The sequence below is a fragment of the Paralichthys olivaceus genome, chromosome 4 (assembly GCF_024713975.1).
Source record: "Paralichthys olivaceus isolate ysfri-2021 chromosome 4, ASM2471397v2, whole genome shotgun sequence".
In the NCBI taxonomy this organism is placed as follows: Eukaryota; Metazoa; Chordata; class Actinopteri; order Pleuronectiformes; family Paralichthyidae; genus Paralichthys; species Paralichthys olivaceus.
Window position 1 is genome coordinate 8,178,679 of NC_091096.1, and position 17,051 is coordinate 8,195,729.

At 40.5% G+C, this 17,051-nt stretch overlaps 2 protein-coding genes across 3 annotated transcripts; one reads left to right on the top strand and one right to left on the bottom strand.

Moving 5' to 3' along the window:
- Positions 1-1,073: 1,073 nt before the first annotated feature.
- On the bottom strand, positions 1,074-8,455 carry cep78 (centrosomal protein 78). Its single transcript, XM_020098993.2, has 16 exons — positions 8,295-8,455; positions 7,213-7,481; positions 6,882-7,057; positions 6,618-6,690; positions 6,411-6,514; positions 6,071-6,245; positions 5,845-5,958; positions 5,448-5,512; positions 5,246-5,336; positions 4,780-4,894; positions 4,561-4,603; positions 4,305-4,472; positions 4,122-4,199; positions 3,267-3,448; positions 2,585-2,747; positions 1,074-2,277 (listed from the first exon to the last, which is right to left on the bottom strand). The coding sequence occupies exons 2-16, from the start codon at positions 7,472-7,474 to the stop codon at positions 2,032-2,034; spliced, it is 2,055 nt and encodes a 684-aa protein (XP_019954552.2). The 5' UTR covers positions 7,475-7,481; positions 8,295-8,455; the 3' UTR covers positions 1,074-2,031.
- Positions 8,456-9,357: 902 nt separating this feature from the next.
- On the top strand, positions 9,358-15,558 carry ubox5 (U-box domain containing 5). 2 transcript variants are annotated; one of them, XM_020098984.2, is made up of 7 exons: positions 9,358-9,482; positions 10,665-10,726; positions 11,553-11,654; positions 12,156-12,916; positions 13,084-13,688; positions 13,814-13,999; positions 14,450-15,558. In XM_020098984.2, exons 2-7 carry the CDS (start codon positions 10,673-10,675, stop codon positions 14,668-14,670), a joined length of 1,929 nt encoding a protein of 642 aa, XP_019954543.2. In that variant the 5' UTR covers positions 9,358-9,482; positions 10,665-10,672; the 3' UTR covers positions 14,671-15,558. The 2 variants fall into 2 exon arrangements, with proteins under 2 accessions (XP_019954543.2, XP_069379650.1); XM_069523549.1 differs by lacking the exon at positions 10,665-10,726 and having other exon boundaries at positions 9,398-9,482.
- The last annotated feature ends 1,493 nt before the right edge of the window (positions 15,559-17,051 follow it).

Below are 17,051 nucleotides of genomic sequence, written 5' to 3' on the forward strand. Positions count from 1 at the left end.
GGCATGACAGCCCATTGTTTTACTACACGAGAGTGATAACAGTCGTGCTCTTCACCTTTAATACCATTAGGCTTATCGATTCATATATTACTTACATACTCACATGCACATAACATTTCAATTATGAGCTTTTTATGTTTTAATGAATCCCAATTCAATGTTAAAGGGTCAGATCACTCAAAACAAAAATTATCAAAGCTATACTGACCATTTCCCATTTTTCCAGATCTCACTTCACTAATATTAAATAAGCTTTACTTACTTACTACTAAGCGTGACCAGGCGACAACATACCTTTTAATCACAAACCCTTAATGAATGGATGCCATACATTGTTTTTAGATTTTTGTGTGTAACTCCATTTTATTCGTTTTCTGCACTGGTTATCTTGTTTTAATTTCATTCTTTCCATCACACACTTTGTGACTTTGTTCATTAAAGTTCTACATATAAACAAAGGTTATCGTCATTATTTACACAATGACCTATTGTGTCAGTTATTCTCAATGACCTCAGCTTTGACAGTCCTTCTCTACACCAGCCTGGTTCCTTTCCAGCAGCACAGTTTTTGGCATTCTACTGCCTTTATATAACTTTACTTCCACTTTCACTCTGACCGCATATTCTTCTTTGCTTCTTTTGTTCAATTCTGGTAAATGCTAAAATCTTGTGCAACAGTAATACGAGTTGAGGAGTCATTGAGACAACCAGAATGAGCACCTTTCACTTTAGTCCACAGAGGCAGTGAGATAGAGCTGTTACAACTGAAGTCCTGCTCAACATGCAGTTTCAATTTCTGTTCCTTTGCAGAGAAACACACTTCTGGCGTTCAGTGGTGTTTGGTTCTCACTGCTAATGGAAAATATGCACAGAACACTATGTTCCGTTCAACCCCAGAAGAATCTCGCTGTGGTCCAATTTTTTTCTCTCAACAGAAGCTGAAAACACTAAACTGTAGTAAACAGATTCTGGTCCTGAAGGGAAGTTACTACTTTACGAGTAGACACAGGTTCCAAAGAGCATTTAGACACAATTCTATCCACTGACATTCTGAATAAAATGGACAAGTAACAGTGAGAGAGGGAAACTTTTATTGACACATGACTTGACAACAAATGCGAGTAAAACCTACATGTTTAACAAGTAAGCAGCCATTTTTAGATGATGTGGCAGAGCATTATTGATCAGTGTTAGTTCTTGGCACTGCACGTTTAAGGCATAAACTGTTAAAAAGTTATATTTAAGCATATAAAACCTTAAAATGTGAAATTGTGACGTAAACTGGGGAAATACGGATTCACCATAAAGGTGCATTTATGACATTTCGTTGACTCTGGAGTGAAAGAAGATTGAAGAGAAACATAATCTAAACCTGATAAGATGTTGTACAAACCTACTAAGTGCAGAATATCCCTTTAACAAACAGTAAAATGAGAATACAAAAATATACAAATATACATACTTTTAAATTTCACAGGATTTCACTTGAACCCCTGCTTTGTCTTAGATGCAGCAAGATGTTTAACTGACTTCTCATGTGCTCCACAGAAACATGAATAACCTGAGGTCGACTCAATAATAATTCTGGTGTTGTGATCTATAGTGAAGGAAATGTGAATTAAATCTCCATCACAGCCATTCATAAAAGTGAACAAAGACGTAACAGAGAGAACATTGAAGAGATGAAGACGAGAACAGACCCTTACAAACTTTTTGTATTCCACTGGTCAGAAAGATCATTTACTAAGTGCCCTCCTGAACCACCCAGAGACCTGATCTGCTCCAGACTCTCCCTCCCAAGATAAGCTTTCTCCTCTGACCGAGACTGACCTGTAGTCACTAACCTTCCCTTTCCACTGATCCCACTGACTCTGCCTTGTCACTAACCTTCGATATAACACATATTCCACCGTGAGACCCATTGCTATGGGAACTGTGACTTTGAGCATTGCTGTATCCATGGGAACTGTTTCTGTGATGTGAGTTGCTCCGGTGAGAGTTGCTGTTGCTGTCGAGCTTCCTTTGTTTACCCTAGAAAATGTCTCCAAATGACTTTTGGTTTCGGGAACTGTGCTCAGAACCTGAGTCATACTCAGTGTCAGGCCTGGAATATTGATCTGGTTTCTCTTCTCCACCTACACGAGGTTCTACTGAAGCTTTATTGAAGGTCACATCAAGTAGCCTGTTGTCGTACAAGGACCCCCGGACAGAGGATGAGGATCTGGGTGTGGTGGTGTCAGCTGCGGCACCAGGGGGAGCAGGCGGGGCGTAGCTTTCCTAAAAACAGAAATCGGCAGTGCCTTAATCCTGAAGTCATATTGTAACCCTGGTTCTCTGAGTAGGAACTTAGTCTTATCAAAAATCTAAATCCTCAGACTTGACCTAGATGTCAGGTTAGTCCTGTAGAAGCCAAGTAAGTGGTGCTATTAAACAATTCATCCAAAATCCACCAAAATGCAATATGAGTATGTGGACTTGTTGTCTCACATGGTCAGATTTACTCACTGGTCCTGTTTTTAAAGCTTCATGAAACTGAAACACTTTCAGGGGAAACATTTCCGAACACTGCATTGCATTTCTTTACCAAAGAGAAGGCATCAGTCTTTGCCTGAACATCCGGAACATCCCGTCTGGACAGTGATGGTGCAGCATCCAAACGTGTTCCTAAAGTAGAGGAGAGCTGAGGTTGTCCCACAGGTTGGAAATCTGTCTTGTCGATTCCAGCAATCGAAGCGAGCTGACCAAGGCTATAAAAAAAGAAATTACATTCAATATTAAATTACATTTATATCCCTTAAGTTACACATGCATTTCATTCATATACTTAAAATAATCTGATATTGAAATATGAACAGTTAAAGTCAATAACTTCCCACCGAGGTGTCATATGCAGATTAATACTTGAAGATAAAATGATCTGGTGGAAAATAGTAAAAGCACTCAATGGCCTCCATAGCAACAAGCATCCTTGTATGAGGCGTATAAACCACCAATCACTCATACACTTATATTCCAGTATTAAGAAACAAGGCTCAAGAAATACAAGGATTTTCTGTTGCGTGGAATCATTAATCAGCCAATTCAATCAAAAATGGAGAAAGAAGTAAAATAGGAAGCTGCAGAGAACGTTTGTAAGCAAAATGAACAAAATTTAAGGCATCGCCTTAGTTCTGAAAGTTGTGTAGTTGTACAAAGACTTCCTTTAAACCACTGAGGCCCAGAACCATGTGATACAGTCGCAGTCAAAAGTTAAACTGTGCACCCACCCAGCGTCCCTGAGGAGATCCAGGAAAGCATGGAACTTGCTAAATGAGCCCTCAATACTCTGGAGTACAGCCTCGTCTTCAAGAACACTGACGGCAGGGGGTGCAGATCTAGAGCCTGTGGCTGCAAGCACCTCTGACAGGGAGCGGTTGGCATCACGAAGACGAGCATTCTCCAACTCATACTGAATACAAATAAGACAAAATAATAGTTTGGTTACAAAACAACATACAGATGATAAAAAAATCACCAGTACCGAAAAGTGTAATGAGAACATTAACCGGCATGAACTTTAAATATAAATCATCTCAACACATGATATCTTGATAAATACAGAAATAACATTAATCTTCAAACATTATTAAAAATATTTGGATTATTTAAAACACAAAACAACTTTTGTTTCCATAAAAGGTCAAAACTTTGTCAATTCAAAGTGCAGGATACTCATCTGTACTAATCATTTTGAGTGTATTTATGAATTCGGTATTTTGTTTTTTGTAATTTGAAGATTTCTACCTCAGCTCCGATGATACATCTATAATTTACTGTGTACTCTGAGGTCTTAAAGGACATAAAACCCATTCAAATGAAATTTTGATCCCTCATTGATTACATCATCTAAACGTGCAGTCTGCATTATTAGGCTTTCAATCTTGAGTCCAAGCCCCAAATTTTTGAACAATGGAGCAAGAACATGTTATTTCCCTGCAGCGAATTTTTAAAAACAACATGAGCTGGACAAGGAGTACATCTGTGAAGTACACCACACTCACACGGACTGAAAAGAGCTTTAAACTAAGGGTGTCAATGTGTATTCTCTGCTTAATCAAACCTTTTTTAAAGAAAATCATTACCTCCAAGAGCCTCGACTTAGCTCTCCGTCCGGCTCTGCGCTCCTCTGCCAGACTCAGGCGACACTCTTTCAGCTCCATCTACAGGACATTAATAAAAACACACACACAGTATTTGAGATCCAGACATTTGCCATCACCAACTGTCACCATCACCGGTTTGGGATCGATGTTGTTGTGACTGACCTGTAAACGTTTAAACTGCCGTTCAGTGATCCTGTCCTGGAGATTTAAAGAAGATGGTCTCTGCTCCACTTCCACCACAACTTCTGCCTCTTCCTCTTCCTCCTCATCTTCCTCCTCCTCCTCTCCCTCTGAATTGGAATCCACAGTAACCTTCACAGTAGCTCCACCCTAAATAAACCCATGTATTTCAACAGATGAAGATTAAAGATATTGTGTGGGTTTCACTTACTGTCGGGTACAGGTCAAGAAAGCTTACCTGGAAGCTTTGGTCTGTCACAGTTCCCCCAGGAGGCAGACCTCTGCAACAGAGTCATCCAACATAAAATGAGTCTTTGATTCATGAAGTGATATTACAGAAACCCCTGGAGGATTCTTTTAAATATAGGTGACAGCAAAATATAAAGATGTCTCAAATTTAAAGTTGGAAAACGCTTACTTTACTTTACACAACTAAATTAGTATGCCAACATCTCACCTCTGTCGTCCAGCTCGAGCAGCAGTACGCCAAGGAATGAAACTCGAACGGGAATGAGGCTTCTGTGTCTGAGCAGCAGCTGAACTCTGTCCTCCAGGTGTTCCTTTAGAAGCAGCTGCACCAGAAAGAGAGCTGTGTGACTGAATGTTGAAGAACACAGACCTTTCTCTACAGGGAGTTATACTAGGAGTACTGACAACAAGCCTCTGTTGATGAACTACTGTAAAATCTTAAACGATCACCAAAAGTGAGATGGATGGATGGAAAAATCAAGTATAACCACAACACTATATCTTTTTATGAGTATGAGAGAAATAAAATATACTTATTTATTTTACTGGCTTTATTCTGTGGTCACTATCAATATAATATTTGTGGTAATTTTGTTTGACTAAAACTATATTGTTTGAAATATCATAAAATGTTTGTATTTTTTAAGGGAAACAGGAAGCTCTTACATACATACCTATCCTAAATGTAGCTTTTCTTCTCACTGACTGTCTCTTTGGACCAGCAGCTTTCTGTGGCTCAGTGGTTGCAGGCTCGATCCAACAGTACTAAGATAAGAGGCAACACAAGCAAATATTAAACATGGTGTGTATGTAAATACACAACTCATAGAATTTGAACGTTTGTTGTTAATAACAGTTTTAGGTGCAGACACTGACCTCTAGTGACTGTCCATTAGCGTTCATCAGTATTTTCTCTATTATAGTTTTAATGGGGACCTTGTCTGTAAAGGAAAGAAAAACATTTAGCAGATAGAAAAATGTTTTCCCCAGAGATTACTTTTGTTTGTTTTCAGAAATGTTTCTAAACACTTAAATTAAATACAGCATGATAGAGCCATTAGCGTCTTTTAGCATGAAAATACAACATATTCAAAATGTTGAGAATTAGTATGCAGTTGACACGGCTAAGTTAACAATGTGCTAGTGTCTAGAAGGTACAATGTTTATTACACCCACAATACAAAAGAACTGTGTGAACCACCCAACATATCAATAATTCATCAAACTGGCCACAGATCTACGCAGTGTGTGACTTTGATTGAGAGCTTCTTACCAACTAAAGGGTTACTACGGATATCCAGTACACAAAGAGAAGAATTTGTTTTTAAGGCCTGCAGCAAACGATGAGCTCCTTCGTTGGACAGACCACATCTCTGTAGGTCCACGGCTGTTCAACAAGTCACAGAATAGAAGCAGAAAACCTGAGCAAACTTCTTGCAGAACAGCAACAAAAACAAAACACGTTCTCTTCTCTTTGCCTCAAACCATCACCTACTAACCTTTAACCCAGAGGTCCTCAGCCAATTCTTGTGCAAGAGCAGCAGCACCTCGGTCCCCAATCAAAGTGTTACAGTTGAGGGTGACTCGGCGGAGACCTCCCATTCCCTCGAAATGTGGCTGCCGATACCTCAAAGACTCCGCCCATGCAGTACCATGCCTCTGCATTCCCTGATGCTGAGAAAAAACATTATTACAAATAGGGATTTTTTTTAAATACATGTCTTATTTGAAATAAGATTTATATTGTTTGATTAATTACATGCTACTACATTATAAAATGTCCATACCACAATAAAAAAAGATTATGCCAGATCAAGAATTAAAAATGAAATACTACACCTTGATTATGTTGGCCATATGCTCTGCTCCTCTCCAGGTGAGATTGCATCCTGTAAAATCCACCGTCCTGATGCTGGATGAGTACTTAACACTTTGACAAATCACTGAAACACGTGAAGAGGCCAGTTACAAAGATAAACCATCGCATACAGCGTAAACTTGAACTTTCTGAATGATGAAAGGAAATGATACTGTAAATAAACATACCCTCTAAGCCCTCATCAGATATTGGACAATTGGCGAGGGATAGATTTTCCAAGGAAATACTTTTTGCCAAACCCTGGAAAAGAACACACATGGCTGTTGGAATCAACTTTAACCAAGATTCATTGTTTCCAAACACCCCCACATTCTCTGTAGTTTATGAAAATGATCTCATGATTCTGTGCCAGTTCTTCTTAATAAAATAAAACAATAAAATAGTTTAAACTTCACTGTTTACAGTATAAATAATATCCTCAGTGTTTTCACCTTTGTCAATGTTATGAGGTCCCGCTCTCTCAGTGGAAGTCTGTTAAGATGCAGAGTCTTGAGGTTGGGTGACACAATCAGACACTCTCTAAGTGCTTTGCACAACTTTAATGTCATGTCCTTAGAGAGAATGGCTGGGATCTTCTTCTTGAAGCTGGACTTATAGTACCTTCTATCTGAAATTGGTGATGATATGATTAATGTTTAGCAAAAAAAGTAGGAAGTCATTTAATTGAACTAACATGTACAGGTTAACACTGTACGTAAATAAGAAGATATACACTACCTTTTCACTTTCAGTTGATGAAATAGGTTAATTTTGGGGCCTTACCTGCAGCTCCAGAACCCAGACTAGCTTGGTAAGTGCTGCTTACAGCAATGTGGTGCAGGTGTTTGTTGATGGAGATAGAGGCGAGAACGGGCGGCCAATCTGTCACTTTGAGCCTGTCTCCATTAAAGTCCAGCATCCCTTTGTCAAGGTTCATCTTGATAACCGGGAAAGGGACTGATTCCTGTCTGGCACAGACAAAGTCATAGTACGCCATAAAGTCCTGGGCCCCCTGCCGCCGAATCTGAGCACTGTCCTGAACCATCTTTGATCTAGGAAGACAAATATTTGAAGTGATTTAAAAGACTAATTACACAATCTCCACATGTTTTATTTTACACAGTAAATGGCTGTCTTTACATAATCAAATATTGCAACATGTGACATACGTTGTATTTTCAACATGCATATAAACCAACCAGCCACAACATTAAAACTGCTTTTACTACTAGTCTATTGTTTTATTGCTGTGGCTGATCTGTGTATTTGTATTTGTCCAGTCTAACTCTTGCTCACTTAATACTTATTCATTTATAATGTTTTAATTTGTTAGACGGTGGTTATGATGGTGTGTATTTCATCATCAGGGAAGAGGATCAGATCCACTAAGTTTTAATCATTACTTCTTTATATTTGATCTAATCAGTGCATGTGCAACAGTATGGATCCCAAACAAAACTCTTAGTTTTTATAATAACTTCTTTTTATCAGATCAGTCACGGGGAGATTATTGTAGTTTTTCATTGAAATCATTTGATTACATCCTCGAGGTTTGTTACTATTACGAGTAAATAAAAGCCTCTCGACTCAGTGTTTCTTCGCGAAATAAAAACGAGACTTCGAAACACTTGAGCATGAATTAAAAGCTGAAATATTAAGTTTGTTCGTAATTTAGTTCTAAACTAAGTTGAAAGTTCTCACAGCACTTTGACTGCACAGTGTTTACTGTTCTTGAGCTAGCGGCGTTAGCAAGCTAATCGCCTAGCGACCGTTGGTGGTGACGGACAGTGGTTCTGTGAATGAGTCTGACAGCGCTGTGTTTCCATATTAACAACATTTCACCAGACTCAAACTACATCATTTACCTTCCACACGGAGCCGGAGCCTCTGTCTCCGTGGCTCAGCGTCCATTAACCACCGGGACAGCGTCACGGCTTGTTGTTGTTGACGACGCGAAGCATCGAGCGATCAAAAGTGGCGCTGGAGAGTCAGAGCGGAGGGTCTTCCTCGCTGCGGGATCTGCGGCTCCACCCACAGCTCTGCCGCCACCTACCGGAGAGGAGGCACACACGCGCGCTTTCCCTGACAATCAGTAGATCACAGGGCCCTTCAGGGGTCACAGGGGGGCCCTGGCAAAAAGGTGGATGATTTACTTTCACAATAACTTCATCCATACGTAGCACAGTGATAATAGTTGACTATTATGGTCCTGAATATCACACACTTCCTGTAATAAAACAAAAATCTTGTCGAACGGGGGTCCATGGTCTAGTTAAGGGGTATTTATATTGATCCGTTTTTTTTCTGATTAACAGCCTGAGAATAGAGAAATTGGAAAGTGTTCAAATTTGAAGAGCTGGCAGCAAAAGTTGGGGATTTTTGGGGATATCTAGTGAACATGAGGCTTTTCGAGATCCCTGGGCACTTGTTTTGATCAGTTGGTAATTGAACCAACTAAATCTAAACGGTATATTGTGTTTTACAAAGACCACACATTTAAAATAATTTATTTCTACATTTTATAACATTATATCAACTTGTAAAAAGTAAACTTGGCTTTAAAATCAAATATTTAAAAAAAAACAACTGCACTGTTTAAATTAACAATATCAACCCACAAAACTATGAAAGGTCCCAAATCAAAGTACACTCAGGCCTCAAATAGGTCAAAGATGTAAAGTTGAGTAAACCACAGCATTTCTGGAAATTTCAACAGTGAGTGAAAAACTATATAAAGAAATACTTTGCTTGTGGAACTGAATTCATTTGCACATGAACACGAAAAAAAAGAAATGTTTTAAATACAACGTGAAGTAGTGTAGATGAATCACACTATAAGTAACACATACAATTCAACCAGATCTCTTCTAATTGAATCAGATCATAGACTGTATATAAAGAATCAGATGGATAAACTCTGACAAATCTCGCAACTCTAAATACGTGCGATGTCCCATTGCGGCTTCCGTTGATGCTAGCAAGTAGCTAGCTGTTGTTAGCTACTTTCTACAGTTAATCACAGGAGCCGAATAAAGAGTCAACAACAAGGCAAAGTAAGTTTAGTCAACTGCCTCCGAGAGGTCCTGGGTTAATATTAGAGATGTAACCGTGTCAGGCTGGATCATGTTGAGTTTGTATCGTATCTACAGTTCAGGTTAGCTGAGGAAACACGGTGGAGTTGGTCAGGGTTTGGATGTGAAGCAGAAAAACAATCATGTTTTGGGGTAAAGTGAAAATCAGCGGTGTTCGTCTGTAGATTTTAACCATCAGTCGTTTTGAGCCACTGAATGTGATGAAAGCAACAATAACCCTGAACAGTACAATAACGTCTTTATTTTCAATTACTGCCTCGATTAGCTTTACTCCTCATCAACATCCCAGGATCTGAAGTATCCACTTCACTGTCAGATATAATGAGCAGCAGATCATCACGACACTGAGAAGCTGCAACTAGCTAATGTTTGCAAAATGTATTTAATGAATCTCAGCTTGAAACGTTGCTGAGAAGATGAATTCATTATCTGACTCGTTGCTGATTCATTTGATCGGTTGACTAATTTACTTTACTTTAATAAGCTAAATGTTATTATTCTCTCTCATTATTATTTTTGTTTTATCACATATGAAGTTTAGCACTACACGCTACCAATCCCAGCTGTGGAGGCACTGTCTCTGTTTTATATTAATATTTTAGATTTCAATTCTTTGTGCTTTCGTATGTACTTGAATCCATGTGTGACCCTGAATCAACTTATAAATATAGAATATCAGATTTTAGTATAAATAGTTTCTAAGATCCTAAAAACAGCAAGATATATATAAGATATATATATAAGGCACAGCACATCCTGACATTTGGAAACTTGTAACAGAATATTTGGCCTTTGTGTTTGTTGATTGTTTATCTTATCAGTTATCTTAATAAACTTAAATGTGATACTTTTATTTTGAAACATAAAAAATAAGGTTTCAGGAGATTAGGACTACTGAACTTGAAACATGCTGACTCGCATTTTTAATGACATTTCACCAATGTGTCTGAGTACAACATGAACTGACCTCCATGAACTGGCAATTGAAAATTGTGAATGACAGGGTGGGGGTGTCAGTGAGTATGTGAAGGTCATTTTGTAATGTAACATGAGTTGTATTCATTGACTCATTCTGCCTTGAACTGACATCAGTGAAGTAAGGGATCTTCTATACTGCTCTAAAATCAGTTCTTCTCTTCACAGGCCGGACGATGGTTTTGAATCTGTGTCAGCCGCACTTTTACACAACAGTTCATTGTAACAAGGTGCGGCACATTTCATGCATCCATCTTGATGTAACTATAACCTTCTGAAGTCATTTATTTATTAAAGAAGTTTTGAGTATAAAACTGCTGCAGCACCCGGGTGACATGTTACTATTGCTTACAATAACATGGCACAAAAAAACAAACTCAAACTTTAATTTCTGTGCTGCACAGTTTTGCTGTTTTCTGAGAATAGCTCTCATGTGTGTCTGATGCGTGTTGAGACAAAAGGGAAGAATCAAGGTGTATGGACACAAGGATGGGGGTGGAGGAGGAAGATGTGAAAATAAAGAAGAGGGACAAAGTGGTGTGTGGGAGACTGATTCACAACTGACCTTGTTGGGTTCTTTTTACTGAACATTTCTCAGTTTCTCATGGCTGTATTGCCTCCCCAGCTTTGATGGAAAAATGTTCTTTCACTCATTCAAGTGATCTTGAATAATATTCATCATCTGTCATATTGCTCCCTCTCCTTCCACATGATGTTTTATAGTTTTCTGTTGCACATGATATATATTTTATTGTGTGAGTTTGATGTGCCGCTCTCAGTCACATTGCCAACGTGACAAGCCTGGGAAAGTTTTTCACAATTGGTGATGTTATTCATGACATATTAACAACTTGCCTTATCACTTATAATTAACATTGTAACAAACACATTAAATTGGACAGACCTGAAGTTTGTCATGTTTTACACGAGACAAATCTGCACCTTATGTCTTAAAATGATGTCCACCATTCTGAGCAGGGGAGGTGTGTTTGCTTTACATGTCATTTTGGGTTGTTTAAACAAACAATTCTATGAATCCTTATTTTTCAACTACAGCTATGTGCAGACGGCTATGATGTGTCAAACCTCGTGTCAGCTGACCCTGCTCTCCGGAGGCGGGGCTTCAAGCTGGAGTACTTTCTACGTCCACCTCTGCAGGTAAGATGAATATGTTGCACTGTGGTAGTTTACCTGCTTTGAATTATAAAAGAAGATTGAAACCTCTCATTTTTCTGTAGCTTCATATTTACCATACAGAGTGAATAAAGTGATCATTACCTCTCAACTATCAGGATAAAAACCTGTGACAGATTCATCTGGCGACTGACTTCCTTTTGATTTGAGCAATTCAATCCTTGATAAGGGAATTTGGGAAAGTGCTAAGTGTCTACAGCGAATTTTTCCTTTAATGCCAAATATTAAGAAGGCAATAATCTTTGTTGTTGATATCAAGCAATGTTTCTTTCTCACAGAGGGGGGCTACACTCAATCTCTTTTCAGACATGAACTCTGGAAAATGTCTGGACAATTGGGTCTGGCGGGATGTCAGTTCAGTGCATGTCTGAAAGAAGCTTGATTGGCAGTAATATTGAGAAATGAATGGCACTGCAGTCAGCATTCATCACTGCTATTTATAAATTGTTTTCTTTGTCTTCTCAGGTGACACTGAAGTTTGGCTTCCAGGTGGAGCTATGCAGGGTGGATGTGGAGCTGTGGCCCTGGGGCATGGACAGAGGACAGGCCAGCAAGAGACTGGAGATCAGCACCAGCTCTGATCCGCTACCTTCTCACAAATTGAATCAAGGACACAAACAGGTTCAGCAAAAAAAACAAATACAGATGCAGGTTAAGGACCAAAACAAACAGTATAAAAACAAAGTGTGTGACAGTAAATCTCACCATAGTAATGGACACCAGTGGACTCTTCAGGCCAAACAGTGGGGGGGAGAGACTGAAGGTGGGCATTCATACAAGCAGCAGATTGCCAAAGATCAGGCTCAAACAAACGCAGACTCCGGCCAACCTGAGGCAGAGTTTAAACTGGTGGGTCGATGTGAACTTCGAGACGAAACCCGAGTCTGTTTTTCACATTCAAATTTTCGCCCCCAGCCCCTGTTTCCCTCCGCACCTCCGTCGCAGCCCACAAACTGTCGACAGGAGGAGCTATGGAGCAGGGGTGTGCTTTCGTTGGGCGCCGTGACGCAGCTTCGAGTGACCATGCCGTTTGGCGGGTCCGCGTCAGCTCTGGGGTTCAAGGCTTTGTCTGTGTGGGGACAGCCTGCTCGCTGCTGCCCTCCAGAGGAAGTGGAGAAGATTAAAACGGTCCACGAGGCCAGTGAAAGACGACTGCCGCAGCCTTTGTTTTTTACCTCCTCTGTCAGACCAGCCAGTCAACCACAGCAAGCAGCCACACCTGTGAGGTATATATGAATTATTCCGTTTATCTGTTTAATCAGTGTTAAGCTTAAAAAGCGCTATACAAATCAATGTATTTCTTTCTTTTTGCATAAAAATGAAGCTCAAAATAACAAGATATCAGTTTTCTTACAGTTTGATAACCGCCTGTTGTCTTTTTGTCTGACTCCAGCAATCCATCCATCCCAGAAGAGTTCCTTGATCCTTTAACCCAGGAGGTAATGATGCTGCCGATGCTGCTGCCAAGCGGTGTATCGGTGGACAGCACCACTCTGGAGGAGTGCCAGAAGAGGGAAGCCACTTGGGGTCGCCCCCCGAACGACCCCTTCACCGGGGTCCCGTTCACTTCAACCTCAAAGCCTCTTCCCAATCCCCAGCTAAAAATACGCATCGACCACTTCTTACTGCAGAGAGGGGGGGTTGGGAGGGATGGGATGTTGGGGAGACAAGGGGAAGGAAAGAATCCACAAGCCTCGAGACTTATAACCTCTAGAGAAGACGGACAATCCCACAGTACTTCATTTCTCAGTAAAAGCTCAATAAACAGTACTGTTAGAAGCTCTAAGAGGACTATTCAGGTAGAAGATGCTGGATTAGGACAATCATCAGATCATGGAAGTCTACGGATTAACTCTCAGCCTATTGCTCTAGAAAATAAATCAGAGTTGGATCAAAAAAAGAAACGATATCTAAATTCTGGAAGAGATTCAGTAGAAGAGTTTGATGAGAAGCAACTACGACCTCAAACAAAAAGACCGAGACATGATGCACTTTCAGGTGAGTGTGATTGTTTGTAAGCGTAAGATCCTAAAACACGTTTGTATAGTTTTCTGTGTTTTAACTATTTTCCTGCTGACTTGTCCTTTATGTCGATGTTTGCCCCGGCACCACCCCCACCTCAGTCCCCTCCTGCAGCTCCCATGAGCAGCGTTTGTCCGCTAGCCTGGACGAGGCCCTCTTCTCCGCCCTGCAGGGCCGACCTTCCTTCACCTCAAACTTGCCCCAGCAAAGACGTGAAACTCGTGACAGTGAAGCACTGAACACCACGCAGCAGAGTCCGAGTTCAGACATTCCAAACACCGGCACAGGTAGGATAAGTAAAGATCGACTCATGTTTTGGATTTTAAAAACATTTCATGATTTTCTATATGAACTGTATTTCCCTCTGTGGCTTTAAAAGGTTTGTGGTTTATGAAGCGGCAACAAGGAAGCATCCAAACTTTCCTACGCTGCTTTCAGACATGTACTGAAGTCTGGACATTTTCCTGAGATTTTCTGGATGGCTGTATTTGAGTATCCCTGAGTCAGTTGCTCCAGACCTTTCCAGAAGTTTTTCTGAAGGACAAGAAGGTTAAATCTAATCTGAATACCATGTTTCTGCTTTTTGCCTTGCAAAAGATCTAAGTTGATTACCATGATGACTTTTCAGAGCTGTGACGTTCGTCCTTATAGTTCAACAAAATACTCTGCAGTTTTTTAACATCTGATTAGCCTTCACACACACTGATTGTTGATTTCCTCTCATATTTTCTTGCCAGGTGAGAAGACCTGCTCTGCGTGTTCCTGTTCAGTCTCTGTTTACTCCACTTCTGCGTCTTCCATCTACCGTCTGACCTGCGGTCATTTGCTCTGCCGTGCCTGCGTGCAGAGGCGATCACACATTCCAAACTCTGTCACTACAGTAACATCCAATCACGTCTTGTGTCCCACCTGCCAAAGCACTACCCCACGCAGCGACATCATACGTGTGCATCACTGAAAGAAAGGTGAAGCTGTGCCTTCAAAGCCTGTGAACAAACCAGGATTTGTTTTGTGACTGTGTTGAACTCGCAGTGAAGGAAAAACATTAAAGCTGGAGGTTAAAATTCCCATGAATACATTGTTTATTGAGTTTGATGCTGTTCCCTTCTTTGACGTACAGTGTGTCGTCATGCACCATTGTAGGTTGGATTATATAATAACTTCCGAGGAGGTACATTTTTTCGGCATTTTCAATTACATTATGCATCTTTGATGTCTCATTGTTATGTATCATTTTGTGTCTCATGTCATCCGTTTGCGTACTTGGAAGTACATGAAGTGGAGCAGGATGTGTTCCTTAGATGTTTCCTTGGACCAGTGGCGTCACAACATCAGATTAGGCCAAACAACAGCTGAAGAAAGAACACCACTGAAAGCAAAGACCTTTACAACGTATAAAAAAAAAAACTTAAGGACTTCTTCTCCACCTCCTCTCCCTCGCTGTGCTAACCTCTCCATTGATCATTGAAGTTTTGTTGCAACCTTGGTCCTGCAGCTTTTTCAGGACCCTGGTTGTGTAGATGTGCTGAGGATTCACAAAGAAAAGGCTGAGGGACAGAAAAACAGAGCAAGAGGCCAGAAGAATTAATGCGAAAAACGAAGTGACTCAAGGCTGCGTGTTCATTGTGCAGAAACAGACGGGGTCACGCTCAGCAGATCAGCTGTTACCACGTTAGCCCTGTCCTCGTCTATGGACTATCCCCTTGTTCCTTATACATGGGTAAAAGCAAGCAGAGATGCAATACTGGGTCTTCTTGGAACTGATCATGTTTTTTATGACTTGAATTCCTACAATGGCAAAGGTGTGGTGTAAGGAAATAAATGTGTGCACGTTGTTTACCGGCTACATGACCTCCTGTGTCCTTGCCCCCGAGATTAATTATCTGTCTCTTTAACACTCCACCCTATTCACCTCTTATAAGTGTATTGTCGTGTGCACAAAAGGGTTAAACAGAGCAAAGTCAGACGAAAAAGTATTCATCTGGCTTTTATGATCACAAACAGCATAATTTAAATGTTGGTTTCCCTGACAACATTAAGCCTATAACCAAGGTCGTGATCCTGTATCCGCTCAAGAAGAAGATAGTGGAGTTGCTCTGCATGTGAAATCGACATCAGCCGCACTATTTCAGTCACAAGTGGACGGTAAAGCGCTGAACGCTGAATCAGACTCACTATTGTTAGAACGTTTGGTTTCACTTTTAAATGATTTTTCTGCTTCGTACAAGTGAGAAATGTAAAAACTTAAATTTGAATCCACTGCTTATGAACGGTTGAAAGCAATATTGTTAGATAATTCTACTTGTTTCATGTTCAGGAGTACAGTAATGCATAACAAGTCCACATTTAGTTTTTATTAAACGATAGGCCTTGAATGCCGTGTTGATGATTAAACGACTCCTTCACACCTCAACCTGCTGCCCCTCATGATCAGTTTTGCCATTTTATCGCTCATTTGTTAATGAGCATCACAACAGCTAATGGGTGCAACACAACCCTGTGCATGCAACAAGACACCGAACAGAATAATAACCTGAGAATATTTGTGTTTATCTAAAATGCTAATCCTGTTATGCTCATTTGTTGTTTTTAAATTATGCCAGGAGGATAATTTGTGTGACCCTTGGAGGTTGTCGTGATGCTCGCTTCATGTTTCCTCCAGTCGGTAATGGAGTCACATCAGTTCAGCTGTGGTGTTTCTGTGAGGATTGGAAAGTTCTCCCTGTGTCTTTGTTTTCTCTCAGAACTCCTGCTTCTTGCCACAGTCCAAAGACCGGCCGCGGTTAGTTTAATTAGAGAATCTAAATTGACCATAGGTGTTGTTGTGAGCGTCTGTGGTTGTTTGTCTCTGTATGTTTGACCCAGTGACGAGCGGGCTATCTGTCCAGGGTGCACTCTGGGATTGGGTCAGCTGGGATTGGCTTGAGCTCTGTCTGCGATGAACCTGCCTGTTTGGAATGGCCTGTTTGCTTCGCCTGTGGTGATGCTGTTTGCTACTCTTCTTTCTGAAACTGTTAAAGTGACCTGCAGTAAATGAGCCAGGGGAGGTCAAATCCAGCTGCCAGACTCAATCCACAGAACCCTGAAGCTGAAATGGCAAATCAGTCGTCGTGAACGTGGTGTTGGCACGATCGACGACCTCATTCACGCTGATGAGCGCCTCTCTCCTGCTTAAACTTATATCAAAGTTTGTATCACGTATCCAATTCACACCAAAATCTACTCTGCACTTCCTTGGACCTTTAACAATACACAGACCAAGTGTAAGATATTAAGGCTAAATTGCATTTTGTTTTCATGAGGGTTTATAATGACATCTTGAGAATCATTGCAGAATCG